General features: G+C 40.0%; 1 protein-coding gene across 1 annotated transcript in view; it reads left to right on the plus strand.

Moving 5' to 3' along the window:
- Nucleotides 1-6616: 6616 nt before the first annotated feature.
- Soga3 (SOGA family member 3) overlaps nt 6617-26827 on the plus strand; it is a 49417-nt gene continuing 29206 nt past the window's right edge. The window contains exons 1-3 of the mRNA XM_038339684.1: nt 6617-7714; nt 8182-8406; nt 10199-10357. Coding sequence (XP_038195612.1) covers nt 6617-7714; nt 8182-8406; nt 10199-10357 — 1482 coding nt within the window. The remainder of the gene's footprint in view (nt 7715-8181; nt 8407-10198; nt 10358-26827) is intronic.

The raw sequence follows: 26827 nt of genomic DNA on the forward strand, positions 1-26827 counted from the left end.
AAATTTGTGAGTTTTTGAGAAAAATCCTGCAAACTGTATTATGAGTTATGTTTGCACTCAGAACAGGTAACCTGAACACCTTCTGGTCTATAAATAATAAGAGTTCCTTTGATCCTCTAAAACTGTTTTACCTTCTCAGCCTGTACACTTAAACAATGTACTACAGTTCGATACACATATCGAACTGTAGATAGTGAGGCAGGAGGATTTCTGTAAGTTGAAGGCCAGCCTGCACTATACAATGAGTTCTATTATAGCCAGGAGTATAGTGTAAGACACTGACAAAAGGAAAAATAAATAAGACATTTATATTCTCACTTACTAAAGCAGATACTTCAAATAAAGATACATATACAATAATAGTTTCTACTTAGTCAAAAGCCAACAAAATGCTTCTTAATAGATGTCTCTTGCCTCTCTTGAAAATCCCACTCAATCCTTGCATGTACACAGCTCTCACTGCTCTCTTCTGTCTCTCTTTCCCCTTCCTTTTCTTTCCATACTCATAAAATATTAAAACAGTTTTTAATAAACTTCAACTCTGTATCATTAAAGGAAGAGACTAAATCTTAGTAGGACAGGAGCACCACTGTAGCTGATTAGGAAGCATTTTTGCTACAGATAAGGTTGATGTACGTCCTTGAAAATCAGAGTTTAAATATCTGTGGTGATATAAAGAGCATATTTAATAAAAGCATGAACTAGAAGTATTGGTCATATCATTCTATTGTGTTTTGGTGTGTGTGTGTGTGTGTGTGTGTGTGTATCAAATGTGTCTTTAAAGGTAAGGTCTCACACCACCTCTCATGATTGACTAGAAATCACTATAGAGCCCAGGATGGCATTGAAATTATGCCAATCTTTTTTCTTCAGCTGGAATTACAGGTGTGAACTACCATACTCCACTTAAGCACCTATAAGATGTCTTTGCAACAGTCTAAACAAAATTGTGAATGTCTGGACTTTGATGGTGATTGTAAAAGAAAGAATAAAGGGTAAGTACTAAGCTTTTACAAGAATAACTGCAAAAAAAGAATAACTGCAGATTCAGCGCAGAGGTAGAATTAAGGACTAGCATGGACAAGGCCCCAGTATTGATCCCCAGAACTGCACACACCAATATAAGTATTTTGAAGACAAGTGAATATTGAAACAAAGGAATATGACATAGCAATAAAAAATCAATATTCACTGAGAAAATATATAAAGTTTCACCTTTACTAAGATTAATGTGAATAAAGAATCTAGAATTTATTTTAGACAAAAAGTAGGATAGAAAAATTTTCACATAGAATGTAAATTAATACTTTTAACAACAAACACACTTTATGCATAGCTGAGATATGGGGGTAAATTAACCTTAGATGTATAGATTTTTAAGTTGTGATAATTTCAAGAAGGGTATTTGAGCAAATAAGAAGCATGTTTGGCAGTGAAAGATGGAACTTTGAGTTCCATTTATGAAGTTGAGAATGTCATTTAATTTCTCTGGACTACAGGTATATGACTGTGTTATACTTGAAGAAAAAAATAGTGAGGGGTAGATTTTAAAAAGTAAAAATGTCTGAACAATTAAGGGTAAAAGATAAAGATAGTCAGTACTAAAATATTTGAGCCTCATTTAAGTCACAAAATTGAAGATTCCCATATTTAACTCTGTATATAAGGGTTTCAGAGTTGGAAGTTTAGATTTTTTCCCTGGACTGAAGATGGATTATCTTGCTGTGCTATAGAAAAGATGACTCATTATTACAAGGAAACAATAAAAGGTTAGTCGGTAAGCCTACTTCTGAAACAGCAAAAATAATGCCCAAGCTGTCTGAACACTGATGAAATCTGCATAATTAACTTTGATGTTTGCTTATTGAAGAACTTTAATTTTTAAAATATGTTTATTTTTATATTATGTGTATTATTTCATTTTATGTATTGCCAACATATATGTATGAGTGCCGTTCATGTGCAGTGTCATCAGAAGAAACCCTTGGATCCTCTGCGACTGTACTTACAGACAGTTCTGAGTTGTCATGTGAGCGCCAGGAACTAAATATCAGTCCTCTATGAGAACAAGTGATGTCAGCAACTCGGTCATCTCTGCAGCCTGATGCCAAAGTGTAACTTTATTTCACAAGAAAATAAGGGGATACCCAAAATACAATTCTATTTTTAAAAAACCTTTATTTGTAAAGATATATCAATATTGTTTCTAGGTATCTGATATGGTGATGGTTTTAGGAGACTGCACACTCCTAAAGTACAAAACAAACTTTCTGGGTACATGGATTCTGATGCAAGTATTGTTGACTTTATTAGATTTTCATGGAATAAAACTTACTGCATGGGAACAAACACTGAAATGGAGACGTCTAAGCAGGTCACTAGCTCTCAGGCAAGCTCCTAGATTATTTTATATCAATGTTTTTTTTTATAAAGATTGATCTAAGATTTTTATTTTTATCCATTATTCTAGTTTTCATTAAGTGGAAAATGTGGAGCTTGCTGCTTCTTATGAATGTTGCAATTTAGAGGGCTGGGCATGGTGCTCCACAACCAAAATCCCTGCAGCACTCAGGAGGCAGATACGTTTGAGGCCAGCCTGGTGTACATAATGAGCCCCAGGCCATCCAGGACTACGTACTGAAACCTGACTCAAAAACAAAGAAAGACACACAATAAAAACATTGCAATTTCTATTGGGGTACATGATGAGGAAGTGCTTAACACAAATTCAAAAATAACTTGTGGCTCTATTTTGGTATGCAAATCAACGATTGAACATCTCTTCATAGATATCACAGGATTCTCTTTTTCAGCTCCCCCATGTTCAAGAATAAGAACACCATCTCAGTTATCTCAACTTTCGCCAATGTATTTGGGCCTTCTTGGCACAGAGACGATTTCTTGACTTTCTTTGTATCGCCAGCACCTTGGACAGTACTGGCCACAAACCAGGTCATAGCATCTGTTTTACAGCCCGAAATGGTTTCCTTGTGATACCATATTTGATGTCACTGGAGATATAAATTACTTAGATATAAATCACGTGCATTCATTTCATTGTAACAAACTGCTTCTGTGTAAATGACTCCCAGATCATTGTCATTTCCCTCTTAAGACAGGATGTATACTTATTAAATAAAGTCTCCTGCTAAATTAACAGACATGTTGTTGCAAAATATCTAAGTTTTAGCCCGCACAAAACCACCACAACAATGTAACAGAGGTTTAACGTCTAAAACTGCCCTTTTAATACAAGGTTAATATATTCTCACCTGCCTGCTTACAAAGGGGATGTTTTGTGGGTAGAAAGGAGGTTCTTGAGCCTTCTCTAAAATAAAATTAAAAGGAAAAGGAGGAAATTCCCTCATATTTTATGAATATTATTACTGTGGAACAATATGGATAAATATAAATTGGAAACACATTTTTCTTAACCCCCTTTTCAGCTAATACTTTATACATTCTTCCTGACTCTTATTACTCACGTGCAAAACAGTAAAAAAAAAAAAAAATGTGAATCTCAGAAACTAACACCTTGTTTTCACTTGAAGTAACTGGTCTTTGGTGAGGTGAAGGGGAAAAGTGTCCAGTGCTACTTCACCATCATCAGCAACCGTCCCGGAAGCTTGTAAGTATTTGGTTTGCTCTAAATTAGTCGTTTCTTCGTATCTTTTCAAGAACCCTTTGTTTGTGGGACAACCATTGTCTATTCGCGGAAATGCCATCCCAGGACTCCGCCCGAGCTGGGGGTGGGGAAGAAGCCGTGCGTGGAGAGATCGACTGAGAATTAAACTGAGCGAACAAAGAGAACTCCCGGCAGCCGGCAGCCAGTGCCTCTCAGCTGCATCAGGAGACTCCAGAGGGTCAGGCCGAGGGTGCAGGCTGCTCCAACTGCCCTCCCAAGGAAAAAAAGCTCAAGTAAATAATTGATGGAGATTGATCGGACCCGAGACAAAGCTTTGCTGGAAACCAATACATCCGATTTTAAGCGGTTTTGGAGTCTTCTGCCAAATACAGGAAATGGGAGTAGGGCAAGGATTCTGATGAGCCAGGCTGATAATTCTCCATCTCGGGCGTGGCTCTGGCCTTTTTGTCTACTTGCCTCCCATCAGCTACCCCTGTTCCCCATCCTCACCTACTCTTTCCCCTTTAAGCAACCACTCCCGTTACTTCTCTCCTGCCCTCCCTCCAATTCCCGCCCTCTTTCCAGCCCAGTCCGGTGAGGTCAGCTCATGAATACTGCTGTACTTCCTGGGGAGCGTCTGGCACAGCTTGGTACCCGGAGCATTGGCCTGCTGCAGTTGCAATTCCAGCCCAGCTAAGCACTCGCCGGCTAGGAACCCGCTCCCAGAGTTCCGCGTCTTTGTAGTTACCGCCTTTGTTTGGAGAACCCGAGTGGGTGTGGATCCCATGCAAGCAAGCCTGATCAGCAAGAAAGTCTTCTAGAACACTATGAAGTTGAACACTCTCTGAAAGATAGAAAAATAACCTCGAGGACTCCGAAATATCAGGAAGAAAGCGGTGTTGATTTGCATCAACTTCCTGGAAGCGACGCCCCTGCAGAGAAGTGAGAACTTCTGGATTTTTAACGAGATGAGGATGAGAAACGGGGTGGGTCCTGGGATAGATAGGATTTGAGATGGAAACGGTCGATTTAGTCCTTGCTTAAATTCCTTGGATGATGATTTCTACTGTAGAAAGCCTTGGGATGCAGTGCCTTCTTATTATGGCTAGTGACAGCGGCCTGGTGCCTTAGATTGTCTTAGTTAGTTAATGAAACCCAAGTTTTCTCTGAGGTTAAAGTTGTCTGGGGTCAGGCTTCAGTTCATGACTTCTCAGCTTCTGTGTGGTTTTGCTTAGTTAAATATAACTTTGTATTGCCAGTTTAATTAAGTTGGATGGCCCACATTATTCTGACCCACGGTAAAGTAGGCCAGACATTCTAGCTGTGGCTAACTTTGTTTTCTCCTCTGAAGTAGTCTTTGCTTAATCTTTGTATTACAAAGTGAGCTGAAAAGAGATTGCAGAGGCAGAAAAGGAGGTGGGGTATTTGGTTGCTATAAATGATGATATTCTCAAGATACAACAGATAATAGCAGTAATAATGTAAGAAAGTTCCTGGGAAAACATCTCTCCTAAAAGATGTGTGTGTGTAAGAGAAGGTTGTGTGTAGTTGTGGCCTTTCTGTGTTTTATAGATGAATTATGTTCTCCTGAAAAGTGGGCCAAATGAACTGGTTGACTGGGTCACCAGACAGAAACACAGGACAGAAGCTTGTTGTTTTTCCAGTTTAAAGTAGTCTGTTTATTTTGGGAAGATAACACCACACATCTTACACCATAGAGGAAGATGAATAGCTTTCTGGGTATAGAGTCTTCTGTTTCAAAATTTGGTTCCATAGGACTGAGTGAACATTCTAACATTTTTTAAAATTTAAATTAAATTTTATGTGTATGGTTATTTTGTCTGCATGTATATCTGTGTACCATCTATGGACCTGATGCCCAGGGAGGCCAGATCCCATGGAACTGGAGTTTCAGACAGTTGTGAGCTTCCATGTGGGTGTTGGGAATAGAACGTGGGTCCTCTGGAATAGCACTCATTGCTATTAACTGCTGAGCCATTTCTCCAGGCACATGAGTGGGCATTTTAAAGCTTCAGCTTAGTTTATTATATACCATCTAGGGGGATGGTCAAAACTGAAACTCTTTCTACATTGTGCTTACAACTCATCGCTTCATAAGCACAGAACAAATGAGTGTGGACAAATTCATCACTGAAAACTTCACAGCCTGCTTATCAGATTTTCCAAAAAGTATTTTTGATCTATAAAAATAATCTCTTCGGGGTTTCCAATGACTGAATCTTATTTCTGATGCTACCACTTTTTTTAATCTTGAGACTGGGGTTTATTTATAGTCACTCTTTGCATTTTCTTCTGTGTTCTGTTCTAAGGAAAGTTGGCTGTAATTATCTAAAGACAACATTAGGGGCCAGAGCGGAGTCAGAAAAATGTCATTTATCTACAATAGATATTCTCTAAGATCTTACATCATAACACTGTTTCTTTAATTGACACCTGGGGATACTAATTAAATACAAATTTTTCCCACTAAACTGTGTTTTAAATACAGATTTGAAGTTGAAGAAAGCCGTTTGACAACTATAATGTGTAAACATCTCCTTTGCCTTCCGAAGTCTCTTCAGGACCTTATTCCTCCGCCCCCTCCACCATTTTCTTTCCCATTCATTTCTTTCTGAACCCGTGTCTAACCCTTTCCAAAACCTGCTACCTAAGAAACGCAAGCTTCATCTGCCTTTGGCTGAGATGGAGTAATATGGAAACAGCGCCACGTTGGGCAAAGTGAGAAGTAACAGCCTTGTACCCTTTTCTTAATCAAGGGTTTCATTAAACGCTGGATTTCCAAATCTCCTTTTTTTTTCTCTGTCCAGCAAATTCACCTTTGATTCTGCAACGATGTAAACATACTGTATTTTTCTCTTCTTTTATTTCCGTCCCAGCTTAGAAAGGAAGGTTGGTGGCAAAAAAAGAGAAGAGGATGGCGTAGAGATGGACGGTTCCAAGTCACATCCGGTAGGTTCTCCCTAGACTGCCATGAGTCAGCCACCGTCCGGGGGCGCTGCCCCAGTTGCAACTTCAGCTTCTGCCGCCGCCGCAGCCACGGAGGCTCGCCTGCACCCGGAGGGCAGTAGCAGAAAGCAGCAGCGAGCTCAATCACCTGCTAGACCTAGGGACAATTCTTTCCGACAGACTGCCGCGGCCACGCGGTCCCCTCTTGGCGTCGGCACTAAACTCAATTCCGTTCGGCAGCAGCAGCTGCAGCAGCAACAGCAGCAGCAGGGTAACAAGATAACCGGTCGTGGCGCCTCTGGGGCCGGCTCCAGAGGATGCGGAGGCGGGGCGGAGAAGACAACGCCCGTGGTACCCAAAGGGCCTGCTCCAGGAGCTGTCCAGCCCGCGCCTGGTGCTGAAGGGCCCCCCGCGGCGATCCTGGCCTCTGTGAGTTCCAGGAGGCCTGGGCCGCCAGAGGAGCCATCCCGGGAGATAGAATCAGTGCCCTCGAAAGTCGGGGAACCCCCTCTGCTCGGGGGAGGAGGAGGGGGCGGGGAAGGAGGAGGAGCCGGCGGCGGCCCGGGGGACCGGGAGGGGGGCGCTCCGCAGCCGCCGCCGCCCAGGGTTTGGCGAGGGAAAGGCGTCCGCGCATCTCAGAGGGGTAGTAGCGGCGGGGAGGGGGTCTCCCCTTCGCCACCCACCGCTGCTGCAAGCAGAGCCCCCGGCCCGGGCAGCAGAAACTCTGGAAGCGGCGTCGCAGGGGGCGGCAGCGGAGGTGGAGGGAGCTACTGGAAGGAGGGATGTCTGCAGTCTGAGCTCATCCAGTTCCATCTCAAGAAGGAGCGGGCGGCAGCGGCGGCGGCCGCGGCTCAGATGCACACTAAAAACGGTGGCGGTGGCAGCCGCAGCTCCCCGGTCGCCGGCGCCCCTGCCATCTGTGAGCCCCTTGTGGTCCCCTCCTCCTCCCCAATGGCGGCCGCCGCCGAAGGCCCCCAGCAGAGCGCAGAGAGCAGCGGCAACGGCGGGGCCATGCAGGCGGCGGCTCCCCCTTCGTCGCAGTCACACCCGCAGCAGCTCCAGCAGCAGGAAGATATGCAGGAGGAGATGGAGAAGCTGCGGGAAGAGAACGAAACTCTCAAGGTGAGGAGGATAGGGGGTGGGGACTGAATGGGGGAGGGGAAGCGTGGGGCCTCCGAGGATTAGGGCGTGTCCCGGTAGGGTTAGAAGGTTGCTAACCTGTTAGGGCCGCAGGGAGGGAGGGAAACTGGGAAGGTGGGGAGGTCCATGGCCTACTCCCAATTTGAAATGGAACCTAATATTAATGCCGTTGCGTTTCATTTGAAACCAAAACCAGGCCTTCATTTATCCAATTATCATGATTTGCCCCAGTTTCTCACCGGCAGAGAGTGCTAGAGTAACAGAAAGAAAGAAGAAGGCCTAAACTGGGCCTGGTTTTCTAGTTCTGCTTTTAACATCCTTTCACTCCTGTCTCCCGGAGGAGGAGGCAGTAAACCTGGGTATTGGGAGTAACCATGGGATGTATGCGGTGCGCATCTGAGGGACTCCAAGGAAGACTGATTGTGACCCATGATGTGTCACTGTCTCAGAACGAGATCGACGAGCTGAGGACCGAGATGGATGAGATGAGGGATACTTTCTTCGAGGAAGACGCCTGTCAGCTGCAGGAGATGCGCCATGAGTTGGAGAGAGCCAACAAAAACTGCCGGATCCTGCAGTACCGCCTCCGCAAAGCCGAGCGCAAAAGGCTCCGCTACGCGCAGACCGGAGAAATTGATGGCGAGCTGTTGCGCAGCCTGGAGCAAGACCTCAAGGTCTGCAGCTGTGGGGGAGGGGGAAAAAGGGCGCGCCCGGGGTCAGCGGGTGGAGACTTTGGTGTGAGTTCTTTGCTTTGAAATGGCCTTCATTGATGACTGGCAAGGGGCATTAGGTTGCTAGCGTTCACCACAAAATGTCAGCATCCCGGAAGCGGAAGGAAATGTTCAGTTTAATGTGTGTGTGTGTGTGTGTGTGTGTGTGTGTGTGTGTGTGTGTGTGTGTGTGTGTGAAGGGGCCGTTTCCTGGGAGTAACTCTTTCAGAAGTAATGGGAAGAGGGTTCTTCCCTCCTGGGCTGAAACATGGTTATGATTAAGCAGAGAGACTCTACATAGCCTGTCCTCCAGTGATTTGGCTTCTAATGATGTATTCCCACCGAAGGCCACATGGACTCATTCAATCAAGAGTAGCACTGTGGGTTTCTGTGAGCACTGACATCCAGAATAGTTAAGGTCTCCCCTTATACGCTAAACAGCAACCCATTTGAAGAAGGAGAATGAAGCAAAAGAAAACATCTCAGTTTGTAATGACGTTGCCCATCTAGAATGTACCCCAGAAGACAGGCTCTGAGACAGCTCAAAGCTTGCAGTACACGTTTTCTTCGGGTGTTCTCTCTTCAGTTTAGTTTGACAAGAGCCAGATTTATTTTCAAGGCAAACTGGATGTTAAACTCATCACTACCGACAACCAAATATACTTTTATCTATGTTAACTTTGTCAATATGAAAGTGAAGTTAATTAACCTAGAGGTGTTTTAAGGAAGCTCTGAGTAAGTCCTTACTTCATTCATTTTGTTTCCTTTGGGACACAAAGCGACTCATAGGGAGCTGTAACATTATTATGTATATTATTGATTGATTTTGAAGAAAAATCTGTGAATTAGAGTTTATTAATGGAACCGCTTTGGAGAGGCACCATTGGCATTTTAACACACACACACACACACACACACACACACACACACACATTGTGTCTTGCCTGCATGTATGTTTGTGCCCCAGATTCATGTCTGGTGCCCTTAGATGCCAGAAGAGGGCATAGCATCTGGGAACTGAATACAGACTACTCTAGACAAGCATCCAGTGCTCTTAACCAAAAGCACTTTTCTCATAAGTTCTATGCGTGCAGTGTACCTGGACCTTATAACAAGCTTGACGGTAGCCAAACTCCCTTTATTCAGTCTAAACCAGGACTGGCTGTGTCCTGAGACTCTACACTAAATGTTAAGTATCCCTTCAAAGCTCTAGAATCTTCAAGATAATCTCAAAAGCTGGGGTAAAAATATATACTAGTATTAAAACAGAAAAGAAGTTCAAATAGTAGAATGCTTGCTAATCCTGAGTACTTGAAACTAGTTGGAGTTATAAGGGGGAAAAAAGCAAATCCCAATACCCAGTCGTTAAAAATATCTTTCCCTCCATTTCTCAGTGGGGGCAAGAGTGGAATCATGTAGCTCATGGTTTTACTGTAAAATTAAAGCAGACAAGTTAAATCTATCATATTGCTCTGATGTAGTGAGGTTAAAGGAACAAAGTTGAGCCAGCCATCTGGCTACCTGTTAGTTGTGCAGCCATGCACATCTTATGTAATATCCCCCCCTCAATAAAGCAGATACAATCATAGTGTCTATCCTATGGGATTTTGGTGAGGATTATGTGATTGATATATGAATGGCACATAGATGAGGTATTGGAAACACTGCCACATAGTAAGTGCTATGGAAATATTGGCTTGTAATGCCTTCAATATGAGTCAAATTATAATTCATTGCTACAAATACATCATTGTAGGTTGCAAAGGATGTATCTGTGAGACTTCACCATGAATTGGAAAATGTGGAAGAAAAGAGAACAACGACAGAAGATGAAAATGAGAAGCTGCGGCAGCAACTTATAGAAGTTGAAATTGCAAAGCAAGCCTTACAAAATGAACTGGAGAAAATGAAGGAGGTTAGTATCTGACGTCATGATTGACTGGGTATGTTTCTTTAGCCTAATATCTTTCCTGATTACAACTTTCCAGTCTACTCAATATAGTAAGAACTGAAAGTTGCCTTGAGTGGAATAGCAAGGAAAATACTCTAGCCTGAACTTCTAGTTTAACTTGTTATGAGCTACAAACTGATGTTTATGTTTCTGTTGTTGGAATGTATGTGAATTCAATACATTTACCAGCAAACCACACACGCATAATATCAAGATAAGAAGGGATAAAGTGACTTATGTGCTAGTTGAGGCAAACAGATTTATAAGATTGTTGCTGTGTTCATAGAACAATAAGCTTCTATAATGGGCAGTCATAAATCCCATTCATTCCAGTCCAACCATTATTTGAGTTTTCTCTATAACAATGTTTCCCAAATTGTTTAATGTTCAGAATATAATCCCAAATACCTTTCACTGCAGCCAACTCAATCCCATCAGAGCTCTGATGAAAGGTTTTGTTTCCAGTTGGTATCTACCCAATTGTACCTCAAAATAATCCACCTTAGTTTTGTCTTTTAGGGTAGAAGATTCAACGTTCTCTTTCCCATGTCCATTCTGTGAACATCCAATCTTCCAAAAGAATAATGATCACAGAAAATAATCAGAGAAGAAAACAAAAAAGTCTATCAATAATTAACTAGAGTTATGATAAACATTTTCACTGGTCTAAAATATTTTTAAGCTACTTTGAATTATTGTCAGTGTAATGTATGAAAACTATGAGCGAAAAATAGGCAACAGTAGAAATGGACTCCTGAACAATTTTCTCTGCTTGGATACATAGAATTAAAAGGAACCATTAATCTTTGCAAGGACTGAGTATTGAGCCACTTGTGTCTGCTGTTAACAGTGAAAATATCAGCAGTGCAATTAAGAATTTGTAAATGTAAGGACTTTGATATGCTCTTTGGTGGAGTAGACTATTTTTTGTGATCTTTGTCCCCAGGTATTCTCATATTATCCTAACTTTAAACACCTTTTCATTTTATTTTTTAATATTTCATATATTAACTAATTAATTTTTGAGATAGGATCTCTCTGTGTAAGTCAGGAATTTGCTATATAGTCTAGGATGGCCTACGGCTTGAGGTGTCCCTCTGTCTCTGCCTCCCAAGGTCTGCAATTGCAAATGTGTGACACTCATATTTTACCTAAGCATCTTTCAACATGACAAAATAAGAAAAACACCATAATTGAAATATGTTTCTTGGTCACGAGTTCAGAGTGTCTCTGTGTTACTGTCGGAACATACAAAGATTGAGAATCACATATTACACCTTTACCCAGAGCTAATGGAGAAACCTTGAAAAGCCTGTAACTTCTACTTTTCTCTATTTATTCTAAACTGTAAAGGTTGTTTCAAAGGATTTTCAGTGTCTTCTCCTATGACATAGTTTATCTTGCAGGTCAGGACATTGCCATCTAGAAAACAAATCATATTTTTCCCTAAAGTTATGAAATTAAATATAATATTATTGTATACATATGATCGTCAGAACAGTTAGTGTACAGTTGAAGCGTTTCAAATTTTGTGTTTCTGGTGGGGGAGGGAATGAAAAAGGTAGCTGGCTAGTTTGCAAGGATTGCTATCACCAAGTACTAGATAGTTTACTGTCTCACAATCTTAGAGGCCAGAGGCCCAAGAGTAAAGTTTCAACAGAGTTGGTCCCTTCAGAGGGCTTTGAGAGAAGGGTCTGCCCCAGACCTTCCTTCTCAACTTGTTGCTGGTCACCTTCATGTTTCTAAGACAGGCTCCCTGTAGCTACCTGCTTAGAAACCTCTGAGTTGCCCCCCATCCTGTGCGTGCGTGTGTGTGTGTGTGTGTGTGTGTGTGTGTGTGTGTGTGTGCACACTGTGTGGATGTTTGTGGAGGGCAGAGGACAGCCTCAGGTGGTGTTTCTTGGGAACTGTCCACCTTGTTTGTTGAGATAGGGTTTCTCACCAGCATCTGTGCCTCAAGGATTAGGCTAGATTGGCTGGCCACAAAGCCCAGGGGATCCATCTTCTCTTATTTCTTCAGTGAAAGCTTAAAAGCATACACCACCATGCCCAGACTTCTTCTTTTTTTCTTCTTCTTCTTCAAGACAGGGTTTCTTTGTGTAGCTTTGAAGCCTGTTCTGGAACTCGCTTTCTAGACCAGGATAGCCTCAAACTCACAGAGATCTGCCTGCCTCTTTCTCCCGAGTGCTGTAATTAAATGCATGTACCACCATCACCTGGCCAACACTCAGTCTTTTTATGTGATGCTAACTAAGAATTCAACTCAGGTTCGTGAGCTTACAAGGTAAGCACCTTATTGTATTGCATATTTCTCCAACACCAAACAATTCCTGTTTATAAAGCACACAAGTCATATTAGACAAGGATCTTCCCCAGTGGTTTTACTTTCAATTGATTATCTTTGAAAAGAAATTATTTTCAAATAAGGTTCTCCTACCTGGGTATCATATCCTATGTGGGGATTAGGATTTCAACAGGAATTTGAGGAAAGGGGTAAAGGAAGATCACTCAACGACTTAGTTTGCGGAAATGAGAAATTCCACTGTTTTCATGAGGCTTCTCCCCTGTTCATGTGTGATTTTATTTTGGTCTTGGCCTTTGTTTATGCCATTAAAAAACATTCAAGAAACAATATACCTTATTGGTTGCCAGAGATAAAAAGAGAACTACCTTGTAATTTGGCATCATGTGAATATTTCTCAAGTGAATACGCAGAAACTTGTGTTTAAGAATGGCTAAAGCTGAGGAATTGAGAGAGAGCTCCATGCATGAAATAGTCACCAAGCAAGCACGAGGGTACGAGTTTAGATTCCTGACACTCTTGTAAAGCCAAGTAGGCCATGAAATGCATTGTGCATCTGTAACCCCGGTCCTGGGGAGATGAGGGGACAAAGACTGGCAGATTCTACGAGCTCTCTGTCCAGAAAGTCTAGTTGATATGGTGAAATCCAGATTCAGTAAAAGGCCGTGCTCTCCCTCCACAGGAGGAAAGTGTAGAAAAAGAACCCTAACACTAACTTCTAATCTCTACGTGTTTATACACAAACACATACCTGCAAGGAAAGAATCCTGTGTCCTGAAAAGAGGAAAATGCTCATAGACCCATCCACTAGCTATATAAATGGGCTTTCCTCCATCGTAAAATAAAAATCACTTTCCTGGGATGCTTTCTTTCTTAAGGACTCTGGCTCTCAATTAGGAAAACGTGGGTACCACACTAATAAGTGGGAACATAAAGATAATTCATGTTCACTAAGGTGTAATCAAACCCTTAACTCAAATTCTGACTAAATAAGACAGCCATGGAAGTCCAGGGAAATTTAGCAACATTTATGCAAGACATCAGCTTTCTGTGTTTACTATGTATGGGCTCCATGTATTTATGTTTATGCATATGCAGGTGCACTCACCTGCATTTGCACATGCATGGAGGTCAGAGGTCAACATCAGGTATTTGCCCTTATTTATCTCTACCCTAATTTGTTTGGAATAGTGTCTCTCACAGAATCTGGATGGAGTTCACTATTTTGGCCAGATTGTCAGGGGCGGGAGGGCTTCATGCCGCTGCTATTCCTCCCACAGGTGCTGAGATTGCAATTACATCCTGCCTTGCTGGACTTCTATGTCATTGTGGGAGATTTGAACACAAGATCTTGTGCTTATTCAGCAGGAACTTTCCTCACTGAACAATGTCCCCACCCCCAGGACACTAGCATTTAAAAAGTAACTTTTTACTACGAAAAATAAAATTAGGAAATGTGTGATGGGAGGAGAAAAGAAAAGTAAAAATTTGAGAAGTCTGACATGTGGACATGTACAAATAACTAAATGTGATGAAGAAAACTGTAAACCAATCTGACAGGTAGAACCATCTGCCCAAGACTGACTCCATAGGGTCAGAAAATAACCTGTAGGAAACAGTCTACAAATCAGAAGTATCCCAATGAAATAAGGTATCATGGGTTCTAAGAGAATGATGCTAAAACTGAGCTCAGGCTGCTGGGGTGTCTTGGGAGGTCAAGGCACTTATCTCCAAGTGTGACACAATCTGAGTTCAACTCCCAAAACCCATATCTTGAAAGGAGAGGACCAGGTCCTTAAAATTGACCTCTGAGTTCCATATGTGGGCTATGGTATCCCTCAAATAAATCAATATACATGGATAGATAGATAGATAGATAGATAGATAGATAGATAGATAGATAGATATAAAACAATAATGAAAATAAGACGAGCTGCCATAGTAGTTAGGCTACTTGATAGGCGGGGGTTCTTAACCACTGGCATTCTCATTTGTAAAGTGCAGATGTTTTCTCCTTGTTCATGGAGTAAAATAGAACCATGTCAAATTCTGAAGAAAAATAGACACTAGTTATAAAATCATGAAATATTAAATAAAAGCAGTCTGCTAATCTTAAGATTTCAGCTGCATATATGGATCCATATAGATGTTGAAGAGTGCCCTTGAGACCAATAGAACATCTGCTAGAGTTTGGAACCATTTACTAACACTTTAACTAGCTTCAAGGGTATTGACCAATTGCTCTCAGAGCTGGTGACTGCACTGAGTCCTGTGCACCTGCACACATCCATCTGCTTATTGTCTTCCTCTGGGAGGATGGAGTAGGCACTTGGGAGGAAGAACTGAGTAGAAGCAGGATGGGGTAATTAGTTTAGGCTTTTGCAATTTGTTCCTTATATTGGAAGAGCTGATGTGCTGCCAACTGCAAACAAGAGGGACCTCTTAAATCGCTGCCTTCGAATCTTAATAGCATTTTCATCCCCATTATGAAACATTGATTTGCTACTAGCACTATTTCTTCTTCCTGGAGAGAAATGCTTTTACCTTTCTATAACTCAGAGAAAGTGGCCGTCTGGCGTTGGGCATCATAATGGATCAGGGCAATAGAGAGTTCTGTGAAAGTTACTGTACCCAAACAAGGAGCTCTTTGGATGTCAGGATAGGTTTATGCATCAATCAGATAAAGTTAGGGTTTTGTGGGAGGCTCTGGGTTGAGTGAGGTTTTGCCCCTGTAATTGGTCACTGCTGTTCATAGACTTCTGCTCTAATAAGAGGAAGCATTGTTTTTGAATGCTTCAAAGTTTCTTATGCTTATCCTGGGGAGGGAATCTTCATAAGTCATTTAATGCCTACTGTTTGAAAAACAGTTCATGATAGATAATTGAACAAAAATTATTAAAAGAAGACCAAAGAGAATGATCTAATGATAGGAATTATTCAGGGGACCTCTTTCAGCATCTCTATTATCTTTGCTGTTTCTTCTCTCTGCCTTACATATAAGCTTAGAGAAAATAATTTTCTTAAAGTTTTCCAGACTTGGCTCTAGAGGACTCTTAACTGTCCAGCTGCAATAGCATCATCTGCCTTGGGACTTTTATTTTCTGTGTGTATTTGGCTTCTATGTCTCATCTATTATACTGAGCTTTCATTCTAGAACAGAGAAATAATTAGTACTCTAGATTTCCACAGCAGTACCACTGTTCTTTTATTGCATTGTGATCATATCCATACATCTGGAGACTTTGACACATAGGGAATTTTAGTAGATAAATCTATGTACTTTATGTTCACAATTTTGCATGTATTTTCTTTTGTAAAATTATGTACTGTTACTCACTGTACTTGGTTTGGGTAGGTCATGTTTATGTAAGTAATAAGGTGCAAAAAAGCAATTCCGAGTGATATATCAGTGACAGCAGAGCCCACAATGCAGCTTTAATGGGGAATTCTTCAACATGTAAGTATTTTATCCTGCTTCTCATAGTTCATTAAAATGTGGAAAATGGGGACTTCAGAAATGGCTCATTGGTTAAGAGCACTTGCTTCTTTTACAGAGCACCTGAGCTCATTCCCAGTACCCACATGGGATCCCACAACCACCTATAATTCCAGTTAGAAGGGTTCTGTGTCCTCTACTGACATCCTCGGCCTCCTGCGCATGGTGCACAGACATACACTTACTCACATGCACATGCATGTACACCTAAAAATAAATGCTCTTAATACTCAGTGCTGTTTAGATGACCAGTATTATTGAACATGTAAGAATTATTTTTCTAGTCATAGCCAATGGTTTGCCAAATAACATAGAAAGGAGTAGTAGATTAAAGACGGCTGTCACATAAGCATTACGAAGCTTGTCTTCCCAAAGTTGCAGTTTGTGGTCAACACATTTTTGCTGCACTTTTATTTATTTATTTTGTCTTCTTGTGTGTGTTCATGCACATAAGTCACAGCATCCATATCGAGGTCAGAGGGATGGGGTCAATGGGAGTTGATTTTCTCGTTCTACCTTGTGGGTCCCAGGAATTGAACTTGACAGCAGGTGCATTTAGCTACCAAGAAATTTCCCACACTAGTAAACACGTTTTCAAAAATATTTTGAAATATTGTTTGTTTCAAACAAAAATATTTATTTGAACATATTTTTTTTTGCAAATTTTACTGGATCTTTTAAAGGAAATTTTCTATGTAGTGGCATATACTCAGAAGTAATTCCCAAATTCCATGTTAAGCAGTGGCTCTTTCCCCAATTGTCAACCTGAAGCAAAGTTGCTCTTCTGAGTAAATTGGGAGCATGGGGACCTGAGGGGAGTGGGGAAGCAGGGAGGGAGCAGAGAAAAATGTAGTGCTCAATAAAAATCAATAAAAAAAGCTCTTAGATAAGAAATTGATATTGTTTGTGAAAATATACTGAATACTGATTACAGAACATACGTATAAAATTTATGATTATTTGCATTAAAAGACAGATCAGTACTCACCCTCTTCCTGAAAACAAACACAGAGTTGATCAGATACCAGTTCCTTTCTTTGTTGTAATTTTTAACTTTGTATTCAAACATCACAGGAAAGGGAAGGGATTGGAAGGGAAAAGACGGGAAGAGAGGATAATCACATATGTTTAAACACACTCTGTACGTATCTTTCTACTTCCTATCTATCATCCCTATCGACCTTAATGCTTAAAACATAATGGGCACCACTATTCAGTAGTTGTCTGAAGGTCTGCTTAATTTGCTGATCAGATGTATTCATGAGAGCTGTGTTTCCATCCCTGGTCTCTGCTTTGGTCCAGTTTAATATAGTCTAAGGGCTCTGAGCCGAGCTTTGAATGACCCACCGCTGAGAGGGCAAGTCAGCAGTTTACCTATAGAAAACTCTGCATTACAAGACCTAATATAGTCATTGAAAGCAGCTTACCTCTCTGACTTCTGTATCCAGCATGTTTCAAAAAGTGACTTAGAAACTTTACACTAAAACTAGTCAACAGCTAAAGCAAAGGTTTAAAAATTAAGTCAAGTAAAAGTTCTGAGAAGATGAAAGTGAGCTTAATCTAAAGGATGTGCATTGCTGTGGAATGGTTTTGAGTTTAGCAGAAATCAAAGTGGTGGGGAGATATTGAAAGGACTTCTTTTCCCAATCATGCCCAGGTATGGAGGCAATGCTCTGTTTCTTAGAAGTGTTGACTGTTTCAAACAGACCCTATGACAACCAGCATGAATGTATGAGCTTTCTAAGCAACGTTTGCTACTTATCTGCTCAGTTATCAGATTAGGAAGTAAAAGTTTTCAGAAAATAAAGTTAGAAATTTTGTTATGACCCGTGAACTTGAGTACAGTTTATTAGAAAGTGCTTATGCTGTGGAGTCTGGAAATTACATAAGGCCTCACCTGTCATTTCTTATGACAAACATCTAAAATTTTCAGTGCTAAGCTTATTTATAAGGGCATAAGTTAAACATTACTTTCAAAGATCCTTATAAAACATGCATTTTTGATATTGTCAGCTATCCATTGTTATTCTCCAAGTTCTATAATCATCTACTGAGTTAGTTGTCTTGCTGTGAGAAAACACCCGACAGAATCAATTTAAGGAAGAATGGTTTATTTTTAGCTTACAGTTCAAGGAGATACAGTATGTGATAGCGGCTAGAGTTGAAAGTGACAGGTCACCATGCATCCACAATCAGAGAGAAAATAGTAATGGTTGCTTGTGCTCATCTCAGTTTCTCCTTTTTGCTTATCCCAGGACACCAGGCACCATAGTTAAGGTGGGTCTTCTCACCCCAACCCGGTCTAGATAATCCTTCACAGGCGTGTCCCAAGACTTGGGCAATCTGTCTAATTAGCAATCAGTATTAGCAATCAAAATCACCATAAATTAGTCTTTATGATTCCTTTTTTCATGTTCTTTACCGTAGTGGGATTATATAGATAAGGCAAAGAAGAGGGAAGATATGGGGGGACTTCTTGTTAAACAGTAGGTCAGGGTCTGGTTTTATGCTGTAGGAGCCAGAACTCTAGTTGTTATATGTATGACTGAGGACAAAGTGGAGCCTTCTTCATACTCTGAGCTGCAGCTTTCTTGTGTAGCCTTAGCCGTCTGCTCTAGGAAGCCACAAAAATCCATGCAGTAAACAAAAACGTCACTGTCTTTACAACAAACAAACCAGAAAATTAAATGATGGTATCATAACTGAGGTGGGCTCTTTAGCAATTAAAACCACTAGGGTGATATCCGTCCTTGCTAACTGCCTATTAACTGCTAGTTTCTCGGTAATGAGGGTATGGTTCATGACTTAATGAGCATTGGTCCTGGGTTACACATTCAAACATTTGTAATTCTTCATTACTGACATTTAATTGATTAATCCTCCACAACGCTGACTGTTTTGGAAGTTGGCTGTATGTTACCAAAGGCATAATAAAATTCTCTAATTTTACTTAGATTTGTATGTGTGACAGATAATAAACCTCTTAAATTAACCCCTAGTAAGAATCTCCTGTTCTCGTCTTTAAAAATTGCAAGTCTATATAGCTGAGATATACATACTATAGGTAGTACCTTCAGACTTTGGGCCAATATTATGGTTTGAAAATAAATGTCCCCAGCCTCATGCCTGAATACTTGACCCTTAACTGACAGTGTTATAAAGGAGATTCTGGATGTTTTGGAGGTAAAGCTTAGCAGGAAGAATTAGGTCAGTTAGGTCAGAATCTTTGAAGGTGATGCTTGGTTTCTAGTCTCCTCCTCATATGCTACTTTCTGTCTACATAAGATCAACATCCTCCTAAGTCACCTACTTTCACTGCCATAATGTTTCCCAAACACCTGGGCAAAGCAACCATGAATCAAGCATTCTGAACCCATAATTGCAAACAAATCTGTCCTCTCTTGGCCTGTTTCAGTTGGGCATTTTGTCAGAACAACAGAAAAAGTGAATAACAGTCAAATGTTGTGGGATTTCCCACTGTGTGCTGGATTACCATTAATGAAAAAAAACACTGCTTTGGACCTATGGCAGGGCAGAACTTAGGTAGGAGGGGAAAACTAAACTGAATGCTGGAAGAAAGAAAGGCAAAGTCAGGGAGAAGTCATGGAGCCGCCAAAGAAAGACGCTAGTTGGAATCTTGCCGGTAAAGCCGCAGCCACATGATGATATACAGATTAATAGAAATTAATATATGAGTTAGCCAATAAAAAGCTAGAGCTAATGGCCAAGTAGTGATTTAAATAATACAGTTTCCATGTGATTATTTTGGGGCTGAGCAGCCAGGAATGGACAAGTGGCTTCCCCTGCTCCTGCAGTCATAATTGACACTATTCTTGTCTACTGCTTCCCTCTGTGATAATCAGTCTTGGCACCAGAGAAGTGCCTTTGTCTACTACTAGAATTATCAGAATGTAACATCTTGTATCGCTCTAATCCTTTGGCATGTAGCTAAAAACCCATAAAATTTTGATGTTAAATTAGCATGTATGATTTGCTACTAAGTGTGTGTGTGTGTGTGTGTGTGTGTGTGTGTGTGTGTGTGTGTGTGTGTATGTCTGTAAGGTCTATTTGATATTGTCATCATGGAGATAGTCTGTGCACTCAAGTTAATGATTTGATGTCCATTATTTCAGAAGGTTTTCAGAAAAACATTCAGGCTGAGTTCTCTAAGGTTTTGGCTCAGATCTCCTTTCGTCCCTGTAGATTCCTCAACACCCAGTTTGTTGTTAGGAAGCAATTTGACCATCTACATTGATAATATAGTAACTTCTATTTCATAATGAGTATTTCTTTTTTGTTTTGGTTCTTTTATTTTCATATAGCCTAGGCTGCCTTTGAACTTACTATGTAGCTGAGCTTGCCCTTGAACTTCTGATCCTTCTGCCTTCAATTCTCAAGTGCTAGAATTAAGACATGTACTATCAAGCCTGCTTATACTTAATTTGAACACATGCTTTCCACATGCTATACTATAAATTCCCCCCAGACTTCCACATGCTATGCTATAAATCTCCCCAGACTTGACTGAGTCCACCTTCATCATTTGCGCAGCAGCCAGAGGACAACCTGACACAAAGCTGATGAGCAATAAGAGAGTCTGAAAGACAAAAATTATAAAATTGTAAATAAGAAAGATGTTTTATCTGAGAATTAAAAAAACAAAACAAAAGCTCACCAGAAGCAGAACTCAAATCTAGACAACTTTTTCAGTGGTGGTTAATACAATATAAACACAATGAGGAGGGAGCAGGTGGATAAATGCTGCCTCATCCACTTCACTCTCCTGCCTCAGTGCTCTAGACATGCTAAGGAACAGACAAATGCTTTATTTGTCAAGTGGGCTAGAGTACAAAATGTGTTAGGCTCATTTGTAGCTTTATTGATGCCACAGCTAACATCCTTGCTTTCTCAATTTAAGAGCTGTATTTCTACTGAATTTGTGCATACATATCACACATGTAAAAACTGGAGCTGATGAGGAGGGTTTCAAGAAAATGAGTTTGCTGACATAGGAGCATCCTGTTAGCTGTTTAGATCAGAATTTACTAGGTTCCTTTGTGAAATAACATTCACACTGCTTTGGAATAGATACCACAAAATATCATTGCACATTGGGAAGTGTTTTCTGAATTAAACATCTGGTTGTTTTGGTGATTTTTAAGATTTTACTGTATTTAATAAACATACAATTATTTATTTGATTTTTAATATAATTCCACTTTTACATTCCATGGTCATCTAAACTGATCTTTATACAGATGGTAAATGGCATTTGAAGATGACATTTGAAGATGTCATTAAGCTTCCCTCCTGACATTTTCCATTTTATACTTACATATTTCACTTAATAGGGGCATCTATATTCAGCACAGTTCAACTTAGAAGCACTTAAAATAAAAAAAAAAAACTTAAAGTAATTCACATTCCTCTGCTGCCTAGCTCAGTTATTTCCAACTGTCCAGTCAATTAATCATAGAGGTAAATGTTTCATAAAATTAGCTCTGTTATCTTTTCTTTTCTTCACAAAAGTTCTTATCATCCTATTAGCCAAGAACCTTAAATTGCAGCATAAATAATTAGATGGCTCAGTGTCCAATTGCGTTGCTAAATATTGACCGTTAATGTGGCACTATGCAGGTATACCATCTACCTTATTGTGGATCGGAGAAAAAAATCAGATCATGTTCTGTCCATTAAACTTAGGAAAAGCTCACATGGAATGTATTCTCTTCCAGAGATACATATAGCTATTAGATTCCTTTGGAAGACTGGTTATGTATAAGTTAGAATAACTGTATTCTATAAGAACTCTAAAGGTAGTTATCTTGTTTCTAATTCTACTGTTGAAAACTCCAAGAATTTAGAGATAGGGTAGGATAGATAGAATAGAGATGATAGAATAGATGATAGACAGATGAAAGATAGATAGATAGATAGATAGATAGATAGATAGATAGATAGATAGATAGATAGATGATAGATAGATGATAGATAGATAGATAGATAGATAGATAGATAGATGATAGATAGAGAGAGAGATGATAGATAGTTAGATAGATAGATAGATAGATAGATAGATAGATAGATAGATGATAGATAGATAGATAGATAGATAGATGATAGATAGATAGATAGATGATAGATAGATAGATGATAGATAGATAGATAGATAGATAGATAGATAGATAGATAGATAGATAGATAGATAGATGATAGATAGATAGATAGATAGATAGATAGATAGATAGATAGATAGATGATAGATGGATGGTGGATGGATGAATGGATGGATGGACATAGAGCATTACAGATTCAGTGGCAGCTGAGTGTGGAGCTGTGGAGTATGTTTACCAGGTGGTGTCTCTTAGCTGTTGACTGACTGAAGGAGACTTGGCTACTACATTTTAATGTAGTGTTGAAAGAATAAAAATATGAGACCTACATCACTCCCTCCTGACCCACATCACTCCTTTCTTCTTACTTCAGCATTCCTGCCTGTGTCTTTTATTGGTCGAATACAAGTAGGAGTCAAGTAGTGGCTGAGCCTAAGTACTCAGTGAACTCCCCCCAATCCTTTTTTTCCTCCAATAAACAGTATTTAGATTATCTTCCTGTAGCACAGAAAAATTCAGAGAAAGGGCAAAAAGGACTCTTGGTAGCTACAAAGAGACTAACAACTCAGGGATTAATGCCTAGCCATGTCCAGGTGATAATCTTTGCTTATAATATGTCCAAACTATGTAAATTCTAAATCAAAAAAGCATTTCTCATCTAAAAAAAGCCTTACTGTATTATATAGATTTAACCATCACAGATGATCTCTATGGACAAATGAGCAGGAGACTGAACAGGGAAGGCTAGGTCACTGCTGGGAATAAGAAAATTCAGACACTAAAATTCAGCACAAGAGTTAAATATCCATGATGTCTTTAAAATACAGATTTGACATGGAAAAAGCTGATATAATGATTATGAGAAATTTTTCGAGGGATACAGAGGAGAAACAGCAAAAGCAAAAGGATGAGAGGTCAACTACCCAGAGTAACTGAAATAAATCCTAAGAACAAAATAGAGCATCCCAAGAAAGGAGTTATCATCCTTAGTAAACATAAAGATCCACATTGTTTCTATTTAGCATTATGTCCTGCGAACAAATCCTAGAGTTAAAGTGTCAGTCAATTTCCAAGACTGATTCATGGGGAAGAGTTCGTGGTGCCTTTCTTTTGCTCCTTTCTCCATGCTCTTTGTCTTTTACTTTTGGCTTTCTTGACTCTCGGTGGAGTGTTGTCAAGCCTAATCCTTGGGTTTCTTGGGCAAGCTCTCTTTGCATTTGCCTTCATATTTCAACTCTGACTTATTAGATAGGGAGTCTTGTGAAAATCATCCCTTTGCCATCTAATATCAATTGCAGATAGCTTCTTGATTAGGGGTGAAAGCTTTATCCACTTCTCCCTCTCAGTGCTGAAACCTTATCTATCTTGAACCTGTGCAAGTCTTGGGCATTTTGCAATATTCTCTGTGAGTTTATGTGTGCAGCAATACTGTTGTATCTGGAAGACAGTGTTTCTTTGGAGTCAACCATCACCTCTGGCCCTGAAAATATTTCTTCTTTTCTCATAGATAATTGAACCTTGAAAGGAGGGATTTGATAAAGATTTCCCATTTAAGAGTGAGTGCTCCGAAGTCTCTTACGCTCCACAACCTGTTCAGGGGTTGACAGATATTAATTAGAAGTTTAGATCTGGGCAGGAGTCACTATAAAATGTGCATGTAACCTATTTCTGAAAATGAAGAATGGAAACAAAGTTTAAATAAAAGAAACATTTGTGATGTTATCCAAGCCCAGTAATATATGTGACTGCTGAATAAATTCATTCCCTCTTAACTCAGATAACACCTCTGTGCTAGTTGAAACATGTTTATTAAAAAGCTATATTTGCAATTTAGTGCTGAAAGGTGAGCTTTTGAAATAATTTAAAAACAAGTTTCATTTTAAAAAATCTTTTCTGGAGTCAAAATATTGTCAAATGTGCCAGAGAAGTACATTCTCAAGAACGTTTTTAAAAGCCAGGTGTGGTGGTTGAAGCCTATAATGCCAGCACTCAGGAGGATGAGAAAAGGGATCACCATGAATCTGAAACCATTATTCATAGATCACAGAGTGAGACCTTATGCAGTATTCCTAGGATAAACATATTATAGAATCAAGAGTTGGTAAAGTATGCCCCTGAGAATAGGCAAGATGGAAAGCCACTGGAGATTTGGTGCAGAATGGACTGGCCTAACCACACTGGCTTCTTTGCCTCTCTTACCCGTATTCTTCTTTAGATACAAGGTCGTGCCTTGGTATAAAGCTTGGAAACCCTCTTAGGCTGAGAATGGACACGGTGTTCTGAGAAGAGTCTGGGTCTTTCTAGGCTTTCTCATATCTGTGAAGAAAACGATGAGTTTAGAGACAAGAGGCCCTTTTGTGCCCTTCTAAGGCCTGGTTACTTGTTAGGTTTTTGTTTTGTTTTGTTTTGGACATGGTTGCATGTGGCCTATGCTAGTCTAAAATTTGCTGTTTAGTTAAGTTGGTGATGTTGAATTGCTTATCCTATTGCTTCCTTAAGGAGCAAGTAGGAGAAGAGGTGTGTGCTCCTAGGCCCAGTTTACAAGACTTAATTGACACAGGGTTCCTGCTTCTTTTTCTTTTCCTCCAGTGTTTTGGGGTATATCCCATGATATACCCCAATGTTGACATGACATGATAGGTACTTCAGATGATGAGGGTTGGTGTATATTTCACTTTAATTCTGTATAATATGCAAAGACACATTACACATGTGTACTATCTGTAAAGGAGGTTTCCATGCCTGTGCTGCCATACTCTGAAATCATAGAGAAGAGTAGGTAGGCTTAGAAATAATAAAGCTGGTTGCTAGACTGTGCCTTTGCTTCTGTGGGTCACAGTAAAATGTAGATATTCAGATCTAGAGCTCTGAAACAGCCCAGTGTGAATGCTGGTTAAACATTTGTGAGCTGGGAAGTTTATCCAGGTACAATGACATCATACTATAATGTCAAACTCATAAAGCAGTGGCCAGATTCAAAGAGGAGATATACACAGTGTTTAGAAAAGAACGTAGCCACATTTATTGCTCTATAAAAATCACAGGCATTAATATAGTTAGTTCATTGATTTAATCACTATACAAATAGATCTCATTTTATATTATGATATACATAAGAGATCTTTTGATAGAATTTTGGGCAAACTTTTCTCGGTTCTTAAACTATTGAAAAGATACAGATGCTACAAATACAGAAGATCAAAGTCTGATCTGGGGCCCACATGTAATCCCAGCACTCAAGAGCTGGTGCAGGAGGATTGGGGCTAGTCAACCCCAGGGTGGGGAACATAGTGAGTACTAGGCCAGTTAGGGCTTCATAGCAAGACTCCCTGTTAAAATAACCAAAAACATGGAATGAATGCTTCATGAATTTTCATGCTATCTTTGATGAGGATGAAATACTGTTCTAACTTTAGTATATATGGCCTACCACTGTCCATTCTCTGACTCACATACCATATACTGTTGTGGAATATTAAACTAAGATCTGTTAAATTTGTTTATGCTGTTTGGAATATTTGTTTAATGATACAAAGATGTGTTGCAAATTAAACACAAAGAAATAACCAAAAACAGCAAAACAAAAGAAGCTGAAGTAGACCCAATTTCAATTACAAAAAACAATCTACTAACACTTTTGGAACATAAACAAATCATTTTGTATAATTGCTGTGCACACATAATTATTGGCAACACTCTACTTCCTGGCCCTCATATGAGAGAAGGCATGACAGCCTCTTTTGGACAAGTTGGAAATGGGAATACAAAGAAGAAACCGAATAAGAAATATTTCCCATGAACATCTCTAGAGAGCCAAGTGCCTGAGCTGCAAACAGAGAAGACATGAGATGCTATCACCACCTCCCAAATTGATTCCTAACTCCCCACCCACCACATACACATAGAGGTTTGCAGGTTGAGTGAGTGAAGGTTGAGCAGAATGCTAACAGAAGTGGTGGGGAGAGGTCACTGCTCTAACTTCCTCTACCTTTCTCAGACCCTCATCTTTGTTCATTAGAAGTCAGAAAGTTAATGAAAGCATACTGAAATATGAATAGATGACTAAATATCCATTGAAAAACTAAATTCAACCCTTAAATGTATTCTAGTCCTGTAGTCTTATTAAAATAGACCTTTATTTCAAGGGGAAGGATTCGGCACAGGACTTGATTTTAACACCCCCACTTAAATGCTATTTAAATGAGAGTAAAACACAACATCGCTCCTGGGAAAGCATGCCCTAGTTTCAGCGTTTCTCCGGGACTAATTCATAGGTCTCGCGTTGACGTTTCCTACAGGACAAAATGTAAAGTGCTTAGCTCTGAAAACAGATCCATTTCTCAGTGTTTCCCTCTATCCCGTCTCTTCAGGGTCCCTGCTGCCACTATTTCTCCTCTGAGGTTAATGAGTCTAGGGATACATTCATCTCTTTCTTCCTGCTGGTTATGTGGTTTAATTTTGCTAAAATACTTCGAAAGTCAAGCATCCTCAATAACTTTCTATAATTCTTCCATCCTGGAATA

This window comes from Arvicola amphibius, chromosome 8 (assembly GCF_903992535.2).
Source record: "Arvicola amphibius chromosome 8, mArvAmp1.2, whole genome shotgun sequence".
Lineage (NCBI taxonomy): Eukaryota > Metazoa > Chordata > Mammalia > Rodentia > Cricetidae > Arvicola > Arvicola amphibius.